The sequence below is a fragment of the Macaca thibetana genome, chromosome 2 (genome assembly GCF_024542745.1).
Source record: "Macaca thibetana thibetana isolate TM-01 chromosome 2, ASM2454274v1, whole genome shotgun sequence".
NCBI lineage: Eukaryota > Metazoa > Chordata > Mammalia > Primates > Cercopithecidae > Macaca > Macaca thibetana.
The window spans coordinates 109,321,605-109,344,052 of NC_065579.1; the positions used below are offsets into that span (position 1 = coordinate 109,321,605).

Below are 22,448 nucleotides of genomic sequence, written 5' to 3' on the forward strand. Positions count from 1 at the left end.
GGTATTGTAGAAGTTAAATGGCCTCAGATACACTACGTACAGGAAAGGGTGATTTTGCTCTGATTTTTTTTTAAACTCAGTGTCTCAGTGGAAGGCATATCAGCATAGGATGGGCAGTGCAGACTATTGCTCTCGTCCTTGACACCCCACTCATCTGTTTCAAGGTCACACCTCTGCTCCGTTTGTTTTGTATTATTTTTTTTTTGAGACAGGATCTCACTCAGTCACTCAGACTGGAGTGCAGTGACTGGAGTGAATCACCGCAGCCTTAATCTCCGGAACTCAAGCAATCCTCCCTCCTCAGGCTCCCATGTAGCTGGGATCATAGGCATGTGCCACCACATCTGATTGATTTTTGCATTTTTTGTAGAAACGGGGTTTTACCATGTTGCCAAGGCTGCACCTCTGCTTTAGATAGTAGATATTCCTCCTGGAGACTTAGCTATCCTTGAGCAGTATTCCTAATTTCTGGGGCCCTCGTAACTTTTCTCGTCTTCTGTGGATTAATTTGTATTTCAATGGGAAATACTTAATGGCTAGCATCTTAATCTAGACTCTGAATTTCTCATTTTTCTCAAATACTTTCAAGAGAGTGTGACTGAGTTTCTTCCCCTCTCATTCGGAGACTGTCTTTTCCAGCCCAGCAGAGCCATAGATGATGAAAAGGTTCTTATTTCCCCATTTTGCCTTGGCTCCTTCAGCTGTCCTTCTGGTTTTGGTGGGACCAGAGCTCTGGCAGTGTCCTACTGGTTGGTGGTTGGGTTTCTTTTCCCTGCCATGCTTCAAGGTAAGTGTTGGCAGTGCCAGGAAAGGATCCTAACTCTGAATTCTTCGAACCTGTCAGGTCCTGAGAAGTGCTTGGGTGTTGGCCTTGGGAAGACTTGCATCCAGATTCTCACTCCACCACACACACTAGTGCCAGGAAAGGATCCTAACTCTGAATTCTTCGAACCTGTCAGGTCCTGAGAAGTGCTTGGGTGTTGGCCTTGGGAAGACTTACATCCAGATTCTCACTCCATCACACACTAGTGGTGTGACGTTGAGCGAATGACCTAAGCCATCTGTGTCTTCGTATGTAATGTGGCAGTACAATACCCACATGTTTTGGTTACTGTAAGGCTTAGAGAAAATCAAGTATTATGCTTGGAAAATACCTGGCATGAAATTGAGTGCTCAGTAAATGCTGATAATGGTGCCGTAATTGTCCTTATCCAAATACTTAGTGTAATAATGTCATAGTTTTGATATTGTGGTTCACCACAAAATGAACAAAGAATGGTGAGGATCAGGTTGTGTTATCTATGCTAACCCCATCTCCTGCAACTGCATTTATAAGCTTGCAATTAATTCTGTGCATGACTTTTGTAATGTTGCTTTCCTTTCCATGCTTCCATTTCCTCTGTAAAATAAGGACATGGAACTATATCAGAGTAGCAAATAGGTTTAATCTCTTATGTCAACTCCAGTTGATCAGTAGTGGGTACCTGGAAAGCAGATTAAAAAAAAAAATTCTGTGGCCTTGTCTGGGCTCAGCAGATAACTTTGTCATGATCTATTAGCAATGTCTGCAATGGATAGAAAGGCTGGTGGCAACTATTCTGAAATTCTCCAGACCTGGACTAAATGCTCTCTAAGACCCTTCTCAGATCCCCAGTCCTCTGATTCGTTATCAAGGTCTTCTTGATGGGCCTTTGTAGTTGGCTGACATCGTATCCTGTCCACCCAAATGAATATTCAGTGTCATTGGAGTAAAACGTAGATACGAGTAGTTCAGTTAAGAATCTGAAAGGGATTATATATCAGTAAAAATAAATAAAAATTTTTTAAAAAGAATCTGAAATGGAAGTGGTTGATTAGGCAGCTGCTTCTCTGAATGGGGTAGGGGTTTCTTTGAGACTGCATTGCAATTTGAGTCTAAAAAATAAAGCATTTTAATCAAAAGAGCAAACAGGATGGTTCCCTAAAGTCATGCATGCAAATCATAGCCCAGCGATGCCATGTGGAGTTGGAATATCATTTTGTGTAGGTTTCTGTCAATAGCATTTAGCAATGGATACACGGATGGGTTTTCCCAAACTGGAAACAGTAATTTCCTGACCTGTAATAGAAAGCTATAGGTTTCTAACAGTTGTTGGATAATTATGTGAATGTATGCTACAGATAGATGATTTTAGAAATTGATTTAACCACTTCCTTTGATATTTAGGATCTAAGATAAAGGTATCTTGTTTCAGGGGTACTTGGTTAACTCAAGCAAGGAGATTCAATTTGCACGAACCTTCAGGAAGAAATCTGTGTGTGCATCACTTTTTAGTCTTGCTATCTTTGTAAGGAAAAATGAAACCCTTAGTAATCCACTGGCATTTTATAATCTTAAGCAAATGATTCTACCTGTAGGGTCAGGGATATTTGCCTTATTTGTAAAAGCTTTTCAGATATAGAGTTGATTCTAGGTCTTCTTTCTCCAAAATCTCTATGTCAGAGTACATTTTTCCTGCCCCCTTTTATTATGCCTCACTACAGACAGTGACAATATCCGTTTGTGAGTTTATGATCCCTGGCAAGGCAAAAATCACCCATCTGGAGTCATACTGTTCTACTAAATATGATGAAAGAACTATATTTTTAGTTTTCTCAGAAACAATCAACACTAAACGTGATTTTTGTCCATAGTGTGCCCTCAGCCAGGCTCTATGACAAAAGGACATTTTTATAAGGGAATCTATGAATATGACAGCAGCAATAAACAGCTGAAAATAATCTATGAGGCGTTTGCAAATTACCCCTCATGAGCTGTAGTGGTTGTGAAAGATAATTTGTGGTTCTCACAGAATACCCTGCAAATTGGGTCTTTCATCTGCAATGTTTTTCACAGTTAAAACATTTCATTTCTCATATTAACAAATGATAACTCTGCATTTGTTAATCTAAACAATTTGATTTATATTTTTTTCTGTGCTGAGAAGCTGTTGACATTTCAGGGTAAGTAATTATTTTCATTGCCAACTGCTGTTTGTGGTGACTGTAGGCAAAAGATAGAAATCTGAATATAAGTATGCATCATTTTAATCATTTTCCTTAAAGACTGCCCATAAAGCAGGAAGTCTGTTTGCCCGAGTTATCATCTGTACTTAGAAATCTAAAAGGATATGAGTGTTGACAAGCAAGGATTCTAGTCACGTTCAGGGTTTTCTGTGGTGGATCAGAAACTCCCTCATGTAATCTCTGTGGGTAGGGGGACTGGGTTGACCTCCACTGTCACCAAAGCTCTGGCAGGGCCCAGTGCACCTGCAGATTGAAATCACTGCAGTAAAAGGAAGCATGCGTTATTGGCCTCAGTAGCTCTCAGCTAATGTAGTATCTGTTCGAGTGGCTCATGGGTGTCAGGATTACACAAGAATGCCTTGCACCATGCCTGGTACACGGTACACAGCGTGAGCTCTGGAAACATCTGGTGTAACTGGGATGACGTATAAAAACATATAAAATTCCTTTCTCACACTGCCTTCTTGGCCAACCATCCTCAGTTCAGAGCCATGGAAAGAAAGGTTTTTTTCACTTGGAAAGTAGTCACTACGTCCATAAAGAAGGATGTTGAGCCATGTCCACTGAGTGACCCAGAGAGAGGAGGTGCCAGGGCCTGGGACAGAGCTGATGGATTGGCAGGCTTTCCTTGGGGCCTTTCTTTGATCTACAATCTAAGGTATTTCAGTTTCTTTTGATATTCAGAAAAAAAAAATTACCATCAAAATTTAAACTTCATCCCCTAGAAAAATCATCTGGCAAAATTGCTGCTCCAGAAAGGTGGTCCATCTTTAGCCTTGGGTGTGTGGGGCCCACACTAGCTATGAAGCACCATGGCAGGTGTAGATTGTCTCTGTGGTTATTAGAGGTGTGTCAGTGTGAGACCTGCACAGTAGATGTGGTAGGTTCACCCGTTTCCCTGCATCTGTCTGATATGATAGATATGATAGATACATGTGAACCTTCCATTCACGTTTCAGTGAGAGAATGGACCACTGATTTAGGATCCAAACCAATCATTACGTGGCCTTACGGAGTGAATGTAGAGCCAGTACCCTGAATGGCAAATGTGTTTTATCATTTGAACCAACTCCAGTTGATTAGTTCTGGTTGCCTACAGTGCTGTCTTGTGAAGGCATCTGTGATGCTGAGCTAGGAAGAGTGCTGGGATTGATTAGCAATGTCTGTCATGGCCTCTGGATGAAAAACTGGCCCTATATTTGCCATTCTCTGCTTTTAACATGTCCATAACTCCTCTGTCCTCTCTTCTTGTGTAAAATGATTTTAATACTAACAGGTGACTGTGAGCATCATGAGAGAGAACAGGTAGATTCCACTTTAAGAAAACCTAGCATGAAAAAATGCAAATTTACAAAATGGATAAATCTGAAGCCAATTATTTCTATTACAGAAAGATTCCATGAAAGGTTCCTTTAAATAGCCAGCTCCCCTACTGCATTAAAATGATGATTCAATTTACAAAAATTCACTTTGCATGCAACTCTTCAAGACCATGTCTGTGGAGTAAAGACAGCCACACCTGATTTTTTAAAACCATGGCCTACATAACATTGAAGATAGCTGCCGCCACCTATCTTGAGTCTCTTGGTAATTCCCACTCTCTGCAGTCTTCCTTCTTACTCCTATCCCAGCGTGGGGAGTAGACGATCTGGGTGGTGGACAACAGCTGCTGGCTTCCACCCTGACACGGCTGCGTTTCATTAGTGGGTAAACTGATTGCTCTGAGTATGTTTATATGTGGGTGTGGTTGTACAACTCTGTGCACTCTGTGTGCTATGTATGCAGATACAGATACACAAAAGTCATTATCTCGCTCTCAGCCCAACCTAAATTCATTCCTGCTGTAAGAGTTCTAAATGGAAGGTTCCAATCCCTTGGTGGATATGGCCTTTTGGTAATATCTGCCCCAAATTCTGGCTCCCCATCCTCTTTGTGTTTATTTATATGTTATTTACCCTTGCATTAGAAAAATTCCAGAGACTCGGAGCCTGAGTCCTATTATCTGGACATGGAATCTTCCTCTTCCTCTGAGGCCTACAAAGCCCCAAACGATTTTCTGATTTAGAAAATGAAATAGACTTTGACTCTTGGGGCAAGCTATGAAATTCCCAACCAACAGACACTCCCATTAAATACATAACATATACAACATCTGAAAGTATCACTGATCCAGCATGAACTTGAATTATAGAGGCATTCGGTGCTCCTCGGGTAAGATCACCAGCCTCTTCCCAGGCACTCAGAATCGGGCAGTTTTCCAGTGGACCATAAAGCTCCAGGAATGCTGACTGGCATGTGTGTTTGAATTTCGGTTGCTCTGTAAAAGGAACTTAATCCACAGAAGAGTACCTGGAAGAGATGGCATCTTCCCTTTCTCTGTGTGTTTTACCCCCACATAGAATCATCATCATAACTTCTCAGGCCCAGAGCACAAGTATCATCTCTATTTTGCCTATGGTATTTTTTAAATCACATCATAAATTCCTCCCCAGAAATATTTTTTACAGACACATCTTTTTTTTTTTTTTTCTTTTTCTTTTGGCAAAAGCAAAATGAGACTAACAGTAAACACATCAGCCCTACTCAGACACTATCTTCTGGCCTGCAATGACCAATCCTATTTGAGACAAAAGCTCTCAGGCTGGTGAGCTGTCAAGTCGCTCTTTTTCTTCCACCTTCCCAGGATCATTGGTTTGCACCAAGGGTCCCCCATGGTACTGGGCTGTGATTGCCGCATAGGTGCAGCCATAGATGGCAGCTGCCAACATCATGAGACACACAATCCCACACACAACCCCAGTGATGATGACGGTGGCAATAGCATGACGCAGGTTGGCAGGCCTTGGCTTGGGTTTGAGCTCGCACTCCAAGAGGTCTCGCTCCCCCGAGTTGTGGTTCTCAGAATGCCTCAGGACCACACCGTGGGTAGAGCCGGGCCGCTGAGGCTGCGAGGACTCTGGATCAGGAGCAGCAAGAGGGCAGGGCTGGTACAGCTCATGAGGAATCCTAAGGAGGTCCTTTCCCTTCCAGGTGTCTGGTGATCCACAGATGACACCGTCTGTTATTCCCCCTTTAAAAGACAAAAGCAAAGGACAATAACAGAGCCTTGATACAACAGAGTTCCAAAATCCTCTGCCTGCAAAAACTTAGGCAGATGGAATTTATGAAGTACCATTTTTTTTTAATCCTGGAGTCAAAGAATGTAACAACCATATTTTATGATTTTAAGATTCCTAAATTGGCTAAATACTAAAAATGCCACACACTAAATTGGCAATTACTTATGACCAAGAATTCATTAGAAGCCCAGTAACCTTCATGTTCTGCAAATGCTCAGAGAAAACAATGCAAAAGCGGACAAGAAGGCACGCTGGGGGCCAATGGTGAGCACGGCTGCCCACTGCATTCCTGCCACTCACGGCCCCAGTGAGCCCCACAGACAAGAAATCTTTCGTGTACCAGATTCCTATTGGAAATCTAAGGAAAAAATACAATACATGTGCGTTGTTGTGCTGTTGTGTGTTCATTACAAAGATCCTGTGTGTCTCAACACTGTTCAGTGATGCCAGATGGAGAGATGGAGTGGTCTTGGAGTGATCTGTGGATTTGACAATACTGGAAATTTAGTTCCTGGAATTAGGTATCATGAATGTGTCTCCTCAGGCCTCAGAACATTTACGGCTTTGAGTACTGAACTTTCTAATGGGTTATTAAACCCAGTTTCCCTTCCCTGCAAGGTGATGGATATCCTCAGGTGTGTAGACTGCTGTTGGTCACGGGGAATTTGGGTGGTCAGTCATTCTTTCCTAGAAAGAGCACTGAGGTAGCAGACTGAAGTCTAGTCTAGTGTGACCACTGATTTTCTCTTTGGCTTTGGGAAAATGCACTTTGCTGACTACATTTTCTGCCATGAAAGCATCCTATTTGTATCCAACTTGATGGTTTACAAAGCACTGTTAGATAAGTCCTAATACTCCACTCTTGTAGGTAACTCTTGTCCGGACTCACAGAATTCGTGAGTGGATGAAACAACATCCAAACCCAATTCTCCATCCTCCGTCCAAGTTTTTTCCACTGCACTCACTGCCTCGCCACTTCCTCCTCTCAGGAGCATTGTGAGGTCAGAGGAGTGGGCAGGATGGCCCTTGGCACTGTCTTCTAGGAAGCCTTTGAGTGGACAGAACTGCCACATGACCTGTGCCTTGGCCCTTTCAGGCTGCCATAAGCACCTCCCCTAGGCCAGCTGAGAAGATTGGCACTGCTGTTAGCAAAGTTAGATTGGAGGAGATTCTTAGTACACACAGTAAGTGAAATATGAAATTATACCAGAAAGACATATGCAGAGGGCATCACTTCAACATTATTAGCACCCTCCATTGCGTGGCACTTCAGAGTTCTAGGAATGCTTTCACATTTATTCTCTCTAAGCCTACAAGATAAGTCCTAAGTGGCCCTGTAAGTACATAGGGCCTATCTTGCAGTGCAAGGATTATCAGGTGGCCCCAACACACCAGGGTAAGCGGCAGTGGCAAAATTCAACCCATGTCCTTTTTGCTGCCACTGCTTAAAACTGAATCACCTACCACCAGAGTCTCTTGGATTCCTCCTGGCTTTTCTAGCAATCCTCTGAGGAAACAGTCCCCACCTTAAAGCAGAAAGATAAAAAGGGAATTTCTTCCTTTTTTGAGCCACTGATTTTCATGAGGCCAGAGGTTCAGAGCAGCTGCTCCAGATGAGTTCAAAGTGCCATTGAGATTAAGGATTCTTACCTCATGGACCATTTCATTCCTCTGCACCTGACCATAAGAGCCTCTTCCAGGAAGTTGGTTGCAAGACAAAAAGGTCAGAGAGACAGAAATGAAGTGATGGGGCATTGAGAAGTAGTCATGATATTTCATCCAGCCAGAGAGCATGGAGACTTCTACAAGGGGAAGCAAGGCCACCTGCCAGGGGGATGGACAGGTTCATCAGCTGACTTCCACCTTGACTAGGGTGGTTTACCCAATCACCCCAGACTTAAGAACTGCTTCTCTCCAGTTCCAGACTTTCTGCCATTCAGTATTAGGGTGGGAGCCACAGCCTCTGGACCCAGAGCCAAGGAAATACCCAGACTAGAGCCTGGGACATAGCTGGAAGGCAGGGGCTATGGCTGCCAAATGCTCTATGGTCTCCTGTGCAGGTGATCCTCAGCCAGGATGCAACTCCCACTCTCCACCATTTCATGGGCCGTGACCCCCTAGCCAAATCTGCTGATTATAGCCGGAGGGTCCCACATCCTTCTAGATTCATGTAACTGACAATGCAGGAAGCTCCAGCTTGCCAAGTGCTCATTGTTCTCTATCTGATCACTAGTAGCTCTTCACCTCTGTCTTGGGAGAAACTAGATTCAAATCTTGAGTCTGAACATTACTTAGCTGTGCAGCCCTGAAAAACTTCCTTGACCACATTGTGCCTCTGCTTGCTCATCTGGAGAGTGGGAGACGAGGATAATTAAAATTCACTTCCCAAGATTGCTCTGAGGACTCAGTTGGATAAAATATGTCAAGTATTTAGCATAATACCTAGCTCAGAGTAAATGTTTAATGAAGTGAAGATGACTTGTTTACTAGTAAATAGAGAGGAATAGTAATCATACAATCTGTGTGCATATTTCTGTGGAAGAGATATTATTATGTATTCACCAAAGCACATCTTTTTGCTCTTAGGCCAGCAGAAAGACTAAATTTTCCCACTTTTTGTGGTCCATTTGGGGCCACGTGATTGAATTCTGGACAATGGAACCAATTAATGCCACCTCCAGGCCATAAAACCCCAGTGTAATCTGCCATGCATTTTGTTGCCACTTGGGGATGACCTTAGAGGCCACGTGATAAAGTTGGTGGCATCACAAGCTGGAGGGGGCTTATGTCCCTAAATGGCTGCATGGAATGCAGACCCTGCCCCCATTTCCCTTGAACTATGACATGAATGAGCAACAGATTTTATTGCACATATAACTAAAGTCTGGGCTAGTCTGTTATGTCAATTAGCCTGCCCTTTCTAATACCTGTAGTGTTTGCATGTGTTTATATATCTTTTTTAAAAAGAAGATCTTGACTAATATCTGTTCCCTTATTTTGCCTGTATTCAATATATGTATAATCCAACTGCCTCCCGTGTTTGGCACGTATTTGGATTTTTCCTAGTTATGTTGGGACATCCAGGTCTTATTACCCCAAATCAATTTTTGCCTCTCTCCGAAGAAAAGCTGTGATCTGTGCTCATGCAGCTCTGTTGGGAGGGAGTGTTGAACTGCATCACAGAATCTGAGGACCGGAGTGGGCCGTAGGAACTCCCTGGCTTAAAACTATCAGTTTCCCTCTGGTGACACTGAGTGCTAGTGAAGTTGTCCTGATTTTCCCAAAGACCACCAGCAAGTTTGTGGCAGAGTAGGGCAGAATGCATCCCATCCCAGGTTGCTTCCAGTGCCCTAGTCCTGGGAACTGTTTTTTTTTTAAATCAAGAAATGTTCTTTTATGAAAACTGTCTTTCTGTATTGGGCTGGCCTGTGCTTACGATTTGATCCAGAATACAATAGTTCAAGCCACTTTACCTGTAGATGTAAACAATTTATTTGCAACCTCTAATAAGAAAGATGTTGCCATAGTATGTGGCTGCTGTTGCTGGTTGGCTTGAATGCCGACTGGTTATTGATTATGTAGTTTGCTGTTACATTGTTGAGAAGGATTTATTCAATATCATGAGTTTGAACCCATGTTGTATTCACCCTAACCTCATTCCTGCTGAGAACCGCTGCAACCATGCAGACACTGTTGATTCCCTAATTCATGTCTGTAGCTCCAACATCTTCCTGAGCTTCAGGCTTAAATATACAACCTCCAACTCAACCATTCCCCATGGATCTGTACAGGACATCTCAAACTTGACATGCCCCAAGCTGAAGTCCTAGTTGACCACCTCCCCAACACACTCACTCGCTCCCCCCAGTCTCCTCTTTGCCCCTTGTCAGCTGAAGGCATCACCATTTACCTGGTTATCACTGCAGGACAAATCAAAATAGACGTTCCCATAATTACGGTCTTCTCTTAATCACCCACTCCAACCCATTAGCAATGTCTGTCAGTTCAGTATTCCAAGTATCTCCCAGCATTGATCAGGTCTCGCCACCCTGGTTTGGGCCACCATCATCTTCGCTGGCTGACTGAAATCACCTTCTCCCTCATCTCCCTGGTTCTTCTTCTGCAGCCTTTGGTCAGTTCCCCCAAGAGTCTACAGAGTGACCTTTTACATTGTAATCAGATCATATTGTTCCCTTGACTAAAACTGAAGAGTTTTCCATCTCACTTAAAGTCCAGGCATCTTGGACTTCTCTGCACACTTCTGCATGATCTGGCCCCCAAGTACTGGTGTTGTCTTGTCTGTGTCCACTCACTCCCTTCCTCTGCACTAGCCACTGTCTTGTCTCTCTTTTTGTCCCGCAGCCAAGCTAAGTTTTCCCCCTCATCAAGCCCTTTGTGCTCACTATTCCTTCCCCCAATTATCTCATGGCTCATTCCTCCGCAGTCTTTGGGCTCTGCTCAGCCATGTCACCTCCTTGGAGACATCTTCCCATCCATCCTATCAAAAATGAGACCCCCATTCTATCACTCTCCCCTTCCCCTGCCTCATTGTTTCTTAGCACTAATTACTATTCTAAACATGTATCTTTATTTATCATCTTATTTAACATCTGTTTCTACTACCAGAATGAAATCTCTATGAGGTTAGGTACTGCCATCTTTTCAGTGGCTGACATACAAAAGGCACTCAAATATAGGAATGAATGAATCATGCTGAGAGCTAGAAGGAGAGAAGCACTGTGAAGTGGAGGAAAGAATGTCGGGTCAAGACCCAAAGGCCATGCATTCTGTTCTCACCTGGGCTTCTGCTCTGTGATCTTGGGCAGGTCACTGAACCTCTCTGGGACTCTGTTGCCTATTGACAACGAGGGTTGGCAAACTTTTCTGTAAAGAGCCAGATAGACAACACAGCCCCTGTCACAACTACTCTGCTTTTATAGTGCAAAGCAACCGCTCATTCAGTATATAATGAATGGGCATGGCTGTGTTCCAATAAAACTTTATTTACAGAAACAGGAGATGGACTGTGGCCCTGGGGCTGTAGTTTGCTAACCCTGGGTGGTTTCCAGAGCCCCTCATCTTTAATAGTCTGAGATCTCTTGCTTTACTCTTGTCATCGAGTTAAAGAAATTGTGAGTAACTTTAGAGAGAGGCCCTGTTGCACCCAATTTCAGTGACAGTGGTGTTTGCTAAAGCAGAAAGGATAATTTTAGAGAATTACAGTTGTCAAATGGGTAGAAGCAGACAAAGAGAGAAAAATATCCCAGAGAGAGATAACCATACCCATAATTGGAACACACTTGAAAATAAGAGTTTCGTGCTATTTGGGGTTGAGCAGTTATTCAGGTGGTGATTGAATGTCCTCCTTCTTAACAGCATACTCCCAGATAAGTAACTTCATGTTGTATTAATTAAACAAGTGAAAGTTATCTCCATGTAACATATTTGTAGATTAATTTAGATCCTGAATTTAAACACCTTCTAATGACTCACTTGACTCTTTTGCCATACCGTGAAATGGCACCGATGTGTAAAAGCTCAAATCCATCCCTTACACACTCCTCCACATTCTTTCTAATGCAGAGAACAGATGAGATTCATCCTAGGCTGGTAACACACAGATGGGGGGGTTCCAAATAGACATGACTCACCTTTATAGATAAATTTCTCCAACCAGAGTTTAAGGCCAAGCAAGTGGCAATTGCATTTCCAGAGGTTGTCCTTGAGAAATAAAAGCCTCACACTGGGCATGGATTCTAGGAGCGCTCGATCAAGCTGCTGAAGCTGGTTTTGTTGAACCGCAAGTATAGTTAGGTTCTCCCAAGTCTCTCCCAGGGATGTGGGAAGGTGGCTTATGTTGTTTGATGACAAATCAAGCTCCCTCAGCTGAGGGAGGGAATGGAAAAGTCTGCTTTCCAGGGAAAGGAGTGAATTCTGGGTTAGGTTTAAAACCTGCAAGTGCTGAAGCCCATGGAAAGCTCCAGGGGCCAGATCTGAAAGGGAATTGTTGGACAAGTTTAAGGCCGTGAGCCATGGCACTGACGTAAATGCAAAAGCAGGAAGATGGTGTATCTGATTATCTTGTAAATGCAGTGTTCGAGTCTGAGGAGGTAAATGGGAAGGAATTTCAGCCAGACCCTGCTGGCTGCAGTCTACAAAATTTGTAGATGAGTGACATCGGCACTTGTCTGGGCAGCCATATACCACCTGGAGCAGGACAATCACACTGGAAAACAGGAGCAGTTCACCTACAACAAACAGAAAGAAATTGGGATAGGAACCAGTTTGGGAGGTGTGGTATCAGCACTTTTTCCCCTTTGAATTTACAGGTAATGTGGTTTCCAGCCAGGTAAGACCTTCTACAATCTGGAAGAGAGGTTCTGTCACTCATCATCTTTAGTAGAGCCGGGCTGGACAGAGTACATCCCCAGTGTCAGTAACTACTGCAATCTTTGTGCCAACTATTGTTGGAAGCCTTGAGAAAAGTACTCAGTGTCTTCTGATTCAGAAGATGGAAGACTTAGTGATATCAAATAGAAGAGTGAAAAAAATATTTGGGGGATATATGCCCTTTGTAGGCCACAGCAGAATTATGTGGGGCCAGATGTGTAAAAGAGTGATAGAGGATTTCAGATATCCTCATTTCTGTAAAGTATGCAGCAGAACAGTGCTGTCTAATACAACGTTCTGTGATGATAGAAGTGTCCTGCATCTGCTGTCCAGTATGGGAGCCAATAGCCATGTGTCGCTATCGAGCTCTTGAGATGGCACTACTGCAACCAAGGGACTGAATTTTTATTTGCGTTTCATTTTAACTATTTTAAACAAAAATAGCCACATGTGGCTAATGGTTACTGTATTGGATAAGGCAGATCTAAAACACTGCTACATATTGATATCCATTTTTGCCGTTGTAATTCCATGAACAAGGATAGTGTCTGCTGCTTTTTTATTCAAGGTTATAAAAATATAGAAAAGCATTAAGAATAATATAATGAATACCCCTTTTCTATAACAGTTCTGCAAGTCATTCATGGGTTATCATACTTCCTTGATTCTTTTTCCTTTTAACTCAAAAGAGCAATGCATGACTTACGCAGTTGAACTTACTTTGATTCATGCCTAATTTCTATTTTCCAGCATAAGCCCCTTTCCTCACACCATTACTGATGTATCTCTCCAGACAGTTTAAAAACAATCGTTAGTAATGACAAAAATAGCAAATAACCATATAGCATACAACTACCATTCTAAGTGCTTTATAAATATGTATATTAATTAATCCTCATAACCTTGTAAATATGGTTCCATTATTACCCCCTTTTGAAAGATGAGGAAGCTAGGCACAGAAAAGCTGAATCACTTGCCCAAGTTCACATGGAGAATAAGTATTATAGCAGAGCTGTGATAAGGACCAGGGCTGTCTTCCTCCCTCCAGAGTCTGTCAGAGTTCTTATCTGCTGTGCTCTGCTGCCTGTCAAATACACACACACACACACGCACACACACACACAAACACACACACTGTTTTGCATAACACTTTTTAAAAATCCAAATAAATGTAATCATCAACATGTCTCAGTCTGCAATTTGCTCTGTTCACTCAAAACTGATCTATCCACATTGATACGTGGAAAGCTAATTCATTCATTTCAACTGCTGTAGCATATTCCATGGTGAGACCATGCCACATTTAGTATTAATATTTACCCCCACTCTTATGAGGGGTAGTTGAGCTGTTGCAGTTTTTTTCTTCATTCTAAATGATGCTGTAAAATAGCATCCTTGTTCAGACTGCCTTGGCTGTGCAGGAACTGGGAGAGGGTCTCTGGAATCCAAAGAAGTCTTCTTACAGGGCTCAGAGAGGAGGTTAAGTTCACATTTTCTTAGATACTGCTCTGTCATTCACCAAAGTAGCTATAACACTCCCTTCTGGTTTTTTTCCTGAGACTTGAATTTCAAAATATGGGAAACATCTGTCAAGGGCATTTTATTATAAAGCGGTAGAGGAATTCGTTAGGCCACACAATAATATTCAAAACTCAAAATAGTTATCTACTCATAGTTGAAGCTCTTGAAAGGGGCTTTGTTTGCTCGCTTGCTTGCTTGCTTTGGGCCTCAACTAGGGAAACACAGTGTGGCTGTCATGCACTTGAGCCTTTTCCCCTTTCTTCCTTAAATTCTCTAGTGAGGCTAACAGTGCTCTAGGGCAATAGGGAAGATGTTTAGAGAGCCTTCTGAAAGAGATTCTTCTCAGTTTAATTTAGTTCAAGGGATGCAGAACATCACAGTCCCCTTCCCCTTTCCAGAATATCAAAGAGCAAAACCACTGTTTTCCTTTCTATAATTTTGCAAATAATCTAAATGACTCCTTTCAAAGCCAAAACGTCTTCCCCTCAGTAATGAACGGACACCCCTCACTTTTAGCTGCGGGGCTCAGGTATTAATTAGTTGCAGGAAATTAATTCTTAAACCAGAGAATATGTTTGCAGCAGAATCCACTAATCTATTAATGAAAGGCTTGCCTCTCTGAGATTGTAGCCAATTTGTTCATTCTTTCTTTGGTTCCACTCTTCCCCTCAAAGGAATAATATATGAACTCCAACTCCAAGCACCATGTTTTCTATGAAATGGCCCGTGACATGCCAACTGCATATTCATGTCATGGCTGCATACATTTCTTTCCACCCTCTTCCTCTGCACCCAACATGCACAAACATAAATCCTCCCATGCAGAGACATTTTTCATATCTGTCCAGTCTTTTAAGACAGACGACTTGAAAATAGATTTCCCATAGATACCTTTGTGAGGGGATCCCGTCTTTCTCCCAGACAAGAACTTTTCCAATGGGAATTGATCAGGGCTCACCTTTCATGACTGAGTCTTCTCGGGCGTCCTTGCTGACCTCGTAGACCCCTTAATTAATGTGCAGAGCAACACACGAAGGGCATGGCAGACTGGGAGCCCAGCTTTACATTCAGTCTTTCTGAACCCTGCCCTTGCTTTCCTTCAATGCAGGAAACAGTTGTTGCTTTCAAAAGCCCACTTATTTAAGCAGCCCTTCCTCTTGTCTCCATCTGGCTGGGATCAGTTTCCATAAGAGGATCTTGGGATCATGCCCCTCTTCTTTCTTAAAATGTTGGCCTCCCCAGGATCATCCCTGCCTTTCCCATTCAGATGATGAGCCGCATAAAGAATGTTTGTCAAACCTTGGTGAACAGCTGTAGCATTCAAACATGACCCCAATGGCTCGGCCTTTTTGATTATTTAATCTGCTTGAAGTACAGGGCACCAAAATAAAACTGCCTTCTTAATCCGGCCGTGGCTTCTGAATTCTGTTGACTTATTAACCATGCTGGGTCACCCCTCATTGGGTTGGGGGATGCCGGACGGGACCCTCGACCTGGGGGTCAAGGAGCAGAGCCCGCAGAGTGTGTAATATGAGGACAAATTGGCCTGCTGGAGGCTGACACGGTTTGCACAGTGCACTTCTTTGGTCATCGAAGGCTTATTCAGCCAACATCTGTGGGGATTAGCTGTGTTGACAGGGTCTTGATGCCCTGAAATTCATAGCCATGGTTTCCTTTAGTGGACATCACAACCTTCCTTCTGGTGCCACAAATACTTCTCAGCTGCTGCCTTGCTTGTTCGCTGCCCCCACACCCCGCCCATTCCCCAGCCCCCCAGTCGAATTGACCTTTTGGTTAGTGTGACTTTAGAAATACTTCTTAATCTTTCTTCGTTTCCCTGATGCTGAGGTCCTGGCCCTGCCCTCATTTTTCACATATAAAACCATAAAGCCGCCCCTGTGAGCATCAGGCGTCGGTCAACTGTGACTGTTCTCTAATTGAAGCTGCAGGGAACTTTCCCACCAGGGACTGGAACCGTTTCTTTGAATGTGCAAATCCCCTGCCATTTGCTGAGGTGGGGTTTCAATGCCTGAAGCTGCTCTTCTAGATAAAACAAAATGTTCTAACTGTGTGTCACTGTGTGTACGCTTTTATGGAGGCAGCATGAAGTGCAATCCCGGGCTCCAGGAAGTATAATTGAGCCATTGGGTTTGGGCTCTGGAATCAGATGGGTCCAGAGTCAGTATTTGGCTCCACCATCACCAGCTCTCTGTCTCCAGGCAAGTGACTTGCCCACCCAGAGCCCCATCTCTGACATGGGGACAACAATAGCCCTCACTTTACCAGGCCATGCCCAGGATTAAATACGGCAGTACCCATCATGGCCCAGAGTGTCTTCCTAAGTGTTCACAATTTCCCATGAGAAAGGTTTCCAGGACTTTCATGCTGCTAGCATCTGAGGACAACCTGGACTGGTCAGCAGGAGGGATGTCCTGAGGGAGGTCCTGACAGAGGGCCATGGAACCTGGACCCTCATGCCACTCTGCAGGTACAGAGGGAAGAGGCCTGTTGTGAATGGAAGTTGAAAAAAATCAAATTTTGATGATTTTCAATAGCCTGTACTTTGTGGACTCTTTCATCATTTGGCCAAGCCCCTTCTCACCCCATAGAATCCAGTATATTCATCCTGCCTCTTCCAGAAAGCCCACATTACCCAACCTGCCATCTTTTGTCCTTCTTTCCAGCATGTTTTTGAGCATCGCAGATACAAAGGGGAAATGTCAGGTGTAGGTGACAAAGCAAGTCAGGTGATGAAGAGCCACTTAAATCTTAAGAACTCAATGATTTCTTCCCTCCTTCTTTCCAGTCCCTCCTTCCTATCTGTTTCAAGTGCACAGCATTTAATGATGATAATTTCCATTATTAATGGAAACACATAACCATTAATGGCCCCCATTAGCATTCAATCATTAATTCATCATAACACAACAAACACTTGTGAACTTAACGCTCCCTCTAAGAACTAGAAAGTTAATAATAACTCATATCTACCTGTGTGCCTCTCTCTTTCCCTGGGATCAGAAACATTTTTTTGTGAAGGTCAGATAGTAAATATTTTAGACCTTAAGGGCCATCAGTCTCCATTGCAATTATTGGACTCTGCTGTTATAGTTTGGAAACAGCCAAAGACAATACATAAATCAATGGGTGTGCCTGCATTCCAATAAAACTTTATTTACAAAAACAGGTAGAGGCATAGATCGGCCCACAGGCTGTGATCTGCAAACTCTGGTTATCCCATCCTCTAGCCGCTGCTCTCACTAGTCCACCACCCCACCTGTCACCCACCCCCAACTCCCACCACCCAGGCAAACTTATCCACTCTCCTGTGGCCTCATCTATCAAATGAGGGAATCGGGTAAGATGATCTTTAAGGCCTTCTTATGTTCAGAACCTTGTCATTCTGGTCAAAAAGTATAAATGGGATTGAAAGGCACTGTACTTACCAACTTTAAGGGGGCTTGGACAGGGAATTTAAATACCTCTTTAGGTTATAGTGGAGATATTTAGCTGTGTCTATAAGGCCCAACTGGGATCCAGATATCTTAGACTTGGGGGCCTGAAAAAGATGAATCTATTGACAGCATAAGTGGATGTTGGAGGTCAAGACCCTGGCAGAGAACCAAAGGCAGTCAAGGACACTTCTGGTTAAAAGCTAAATGAAGAAGCACATTTTCATGCTGTTTATTCTCTAAAGTTGTGTGGTCCTGGGAAAATCCCAGGCTCTCTGAGCATCAGCATTCTATCTGTAGAATGTAGATAATACCTACCTCACCGGAGGCAGGGAGGATCAAGTGATACTTAAGTGCCTAGCACATATCTGGTAGAGCAAGAGATCCAAAGTGGCATCTTGGCCAGGCATGATGGCTCACGCCTGTAATCCCAATACTTTGGGAGGCTGAGGCGGGCGGATAAATTGAGGACAGGAGTTTGAGACCAGCCTGGCCAACAAGGTGAAACCCCATCTCTACTAAAATACAAAAATTAGCTGGACATTATGGTGGCCTTCTGTAATCTCAGCTACTCAGGAGGCTGAGGCAGGAGAATCGCTTGAACCCAGGAGGCAGAGGTTGCAGTGAGCCAAGATCATGCCACTGCACTCCAGCCTGGATGACAGAGTGAGACTCCTTCTCAAAACAAAACAAAAAACAAAGTGGCATCTCCTATTAGCAGCATGGATTTATAGACCTCAAAGAGTCTGAGCTGGCTGCTCCCACCTAAAACACAAATGTCCAGGAAACTCGTAGAGAAGCCCCGGAGTTGATGGGTTCCTGGCAACATCTGCTTACTGCCCAGGAGTTTTTTTTTGGTTCTGGTTTACTCATGCTGACCCCAATTGGGGGTTAAAAGATGGACAATGCACACATGGCCTGCACTGCCCCCCAGACACTTGGATGTGGAGGCTGATTGATTTATTCCGTCTGACCTCAGCCAAGAGAACAAAGGGAGGGTGTGTGATATGCATGCTAATACTGGGCAGCGCCTTCTGTCTCTCCCTCCCTCCCTCCCTCCCTCCCATGGTGAGCAAATCCAAGAGATGGCAAGACAGCCATGCTTGCAAAAAGAGGAACCAAGGAGAGATGCTGAATGTCAGCTCAGGCCAGAGCCACTTCCTAAAGAGGAGAACTGTACTATGAGGGGCTCCTGGCCCCAAAACCTACCAGAACCCCAGTTTCCCACATGGGAGCTAGCTGCAAACGCACCCTTAGAGTAAAACTGTGTTTATAATCACACTGAGATTTCAAGAATTTCCAAGCTTCTGAGACATATTCTTTTGCCCTTTTTAAGCCAGATTGTTTTCTAATATGTTAGTCTACTTACCATTTAATTTCCCTGAAATGAAAAATCAATGATTATTAACCCTGAAATAAAATTGACAGTGTCTTGAAATCCAGCATGTAATAGCTCTTTCTCCCAGGCAACCTTATACAGGTATTTAAAGAATAAAGGCCAGGCTTAGTGGTTCACGCTTGCAATCCTAGCACTTTGGGAGGCTAAGGTGGGTGGATCACCTGAGTCCAGGAGTTCAAAGCCAACCCGAGTAACATGGTGAAACTCCATCTCTACCAAAAATACAAAAAATTAGCCGGGCGTAGTGGTGAGCACCTATAGGCTGAGCTACTTGGGAGGCTGAGGTAGGGGGATCACCTGAGTCCAGGAGGTGAAAACTGCAGTGAGCCGAGATCACACCAGTACACTCTAGCCTAGGCAACAGAGTGAGACCCTGTCTCAAAAAATAATAATAATAAACAAATAAAAAGAACAATTAGAACTAAATATACCCATCTGGGAGAATATTCATAATAAAATGTGAGGCAAAATAAAGCAATTTGAATAGGAAGCCTATTGTATAATCCCATTTATATTCAAAAAAGTGTTAGAGATGGAGGAATTAACCCTATAAATATGCATTGGTTTGTCTGACAATGGAATAAGTGGGAAAGGTCACTCACCAAACTGGTAATGCTGATTACTTGGAGGGGAGACTAAAGAAAAAGAGGGAAAATAAACATTTTCTGCCTATACTTCTGTATATTCAACTCGTTACAACAAAAATTATGTCTAAGAAGCAAGTAAAGGCACATTTCCTTTACTGGAATATTTGAGATGTCTTATCTTCCAGTGACTAGCTGAATTATCTGTATAAATATTAGCATGCTTAGAGTTTGCCTCCTCTCTCATCAAAAGGATTAGCCCCAGAAGTAACATCTGTCTTTCTCTGCCAAGGGTCTCAATGTGTGATGAGCCCTTATAACAAATATGAGCATTTCTCCCAGTTGTAAGGTCTGCCTTGGTAAAGTCATGGCCAAGTGCTCCTCCATCCCTGTCAACAGGCTCCCCATCCAAACCATGTGGTATGGTGATCTAATGCCAGGGAAGGCAGCCAGGCCCAGTGACAGCTGCAGCCAGGAATAGTGGGGAGGAGGCCCTTGGCACCACAAATCCATGCAGAAATTTCATTTGGTTAGGAAGAAAGTTTGACATTGGAGGCACGTAGATAATAGTGAAAATAGTGTCCTAGGAATTGTGGATGACCAAATGGCACCCAGGTACACAGTTTATACAGAGCTATTTTAAAGTTTTATTATTGTCTTCTGTCCCTCCCATCCTCCCTACCTCCCTCCCTCCCTCCCTCCCTTCTTCCTGGACCTCTGCCTTTGGATTTACTATCCTATAAGACATATACAAATAAGAAACATAGAAAACTAGGAATATATTTTAAAATGACAATCCTATCAATCACGTATTTAGTGCTTACAATGGGGCACATATTGCTAATAATTTGTATTAAAATTATGCTATTTTAACAAATAACACCGAAATCTCAGTGGTTTAACAGAATAGCTCATTTATTTCTCTTATCACAGTCTAGTTCAAGTTGACAGGGACCTGGGCTCCATGCTGTCATTCAGGAACCCAGGCTTCTTCCATCTCGTGGCTGTGACCTCTTCTTGGCTCTCAGAGCCCTCTCCATCAGTTGGAAAAGGTACTTACCACTTCTGCTCACATTCTATTAGCCAGAATTAAATCACACGACCATGTCTAACAGCAAGAGATGCTGGGAAATGTTGTCTAGCAGTGTGTCTTGGAAGAAGAGGAGGCATAGCTATTGAAGACCATAGTAGTTTCTGCCTGCACACTTTATTGCATTATCTCACTTTAAAGTAACAAACAACTCACTAGACATTAAGTTTCAAATGACCTCTTTGTTTCCCATACTTTCTTCAAAACCCACATAATAGGTTTATTAAGTAAATGGTGAATGAATGAATGAAGATGTTACTATTACTTTTTTTTTTTTTTTTTTTTTGAGACCAAGTCTCACTCTGTCATCCAGGCTGAATTGCAGTGGCCTGGTCTCGGCTTACTGCAACCTCCACCTCCCAAGTTCAAGCAATTCTCCTGCCTCAGCCTCTGGAGTAGCTGGGATTATAGGCACACACCACCATGCCCAGCTAATTATTTTGTATTTTTGGTAGAGACGGGGTTTCGCCATGTTGGTCAGGCTGGTCTCTAACTCCTGACCTCGGGTGGTCCACCTGCCTCGACCTCCCAAAGTGCTGAGATAACAGGTGTGAGCCACCATGCCCATCCAAGATGTTACTATTACTTTTAATATAAATTACAAAACAGGGACAGAGAAGGTAAAAACTTGCCCAAAGTTTCCCACGTATTTGTTGCAAACACATGGATTGTGAGTACCAACGTTTGGTACAATATTAAGGGAACCTATAGTTGTATTTGTTTTAAGCCCTAAGGTCATTTTTTATACAACCCATTGTTTTGACATTAAGATGTCAAATTTAATTATCTGGAAGCTCTGATTCAGGAGGTGAGGACACAGTTCCCTCTTGCGCCATTCAGTGGAGAACTAAGGCTGCCATATGTTTTCTCTAGTAAGAAAGTGGGGAGGGTATGTTCATCTCCTTGTTTTTTCTTGCCCTTTGGATAAGGTAAGAATTCAGGTTCAAGGAATGCCTAGGGTTATTCCGTTTACTGCATATGAATATCAGTGGAGTTTGAACTCCCTTTAGCAGGCCTTGAGTTGCCTGATAAAATTAGTGGAGTAGTGGGTTTGAAATGTATGCCTCCAGCCTCCCTAAAGCTAAGAAAGACAGTGGCCAAAATGTTTCTTTTCAGCATTCACATGTCCACAGAGCCTAAGACTTAGCCAGGTTCTGTGTGGACTAGAAAAGGCATAACATACTGGTTCCTGGTCTTCATAGAGCTTACCAGTCTGTTTTGTTTTGTTTTTTGTTTTTGTTTGAGACAGAGTGTCGCTCTGTTGCCCAGGCTGGAGTGCAGTGGTGCTATCTTAGCTCACTGCAAGTTGCAACTCACAACCAATGATGTGAGTTCCATCATTGGTACTCACAATCCATGTGTTTGCAACAAATACATGGGAAACTTTGGGCAAGTTTTTACCTTCTCTGTCCCTGTTTTGTAATTTATGTTAAAAGTAATAGTAACATCTTGGATGGGCACGGTGGCTCACGCCTGTTCAAGTGATTCTCGTGCCTCAGCCTCCCGAGTAGCTGGGATTACAGGCAAGCACCACCATGCCCAGCTGATTTCTGTATTTATTTTTTAGTAGAGACAGGGGTTTCACAATGTTGGCCAGGCTGGTCTCAAACTCCTGACCTCAAGTGATCCACCCGCGTGATCCACCCGTCTTGGCCTCCCAAAGTGCTGGGACTACAGGCATGAGCCACGGCACCCAAGTCTGGAGGGTGCTATTTAGCAGTTTTCTTATCACCTTGAACCTGTTTTCCATGAGAAGACTGCATGTGATTTTGTTTGAACAAGGTAGGATTTCCCTGTCGCTGTCTAACTCTTAGGGAACCAGTTCAACTATCTAAGTCTACCTCTGGG

General features: G+C 43.3%; 2 protein-coding genes across 5 annotated transcripts in view; one reads left to right on the forward strand and one right to left on the reverse strand.

Moving 5' to 3' along the window:
• Positions 1-22,448, forward strand: part of CACNA2D3 (calcium voltage-gated channel auxiliary subunit alpha2delta 3) — a 938,743-nt gene that overhangs the window by 783,362 nt on the left and 132,933 nt on the right. The window lies entirely within an intron of this gene.
• LRTM1 (leucine rich repeats and transmembrane domains 1) lies at positions 5,475-12,455 on the reverse strand (the record flags this gene model as incomplete). The annotated part of the gene is made up of 2 exons (XM_050781105.1): positions 5,475-6,115; positions 11,816-12,455. Coding segments are annotated over 2 exons (1,074 nt in total), but the record flags the coding sequence as incomplete, so codon positions are not given.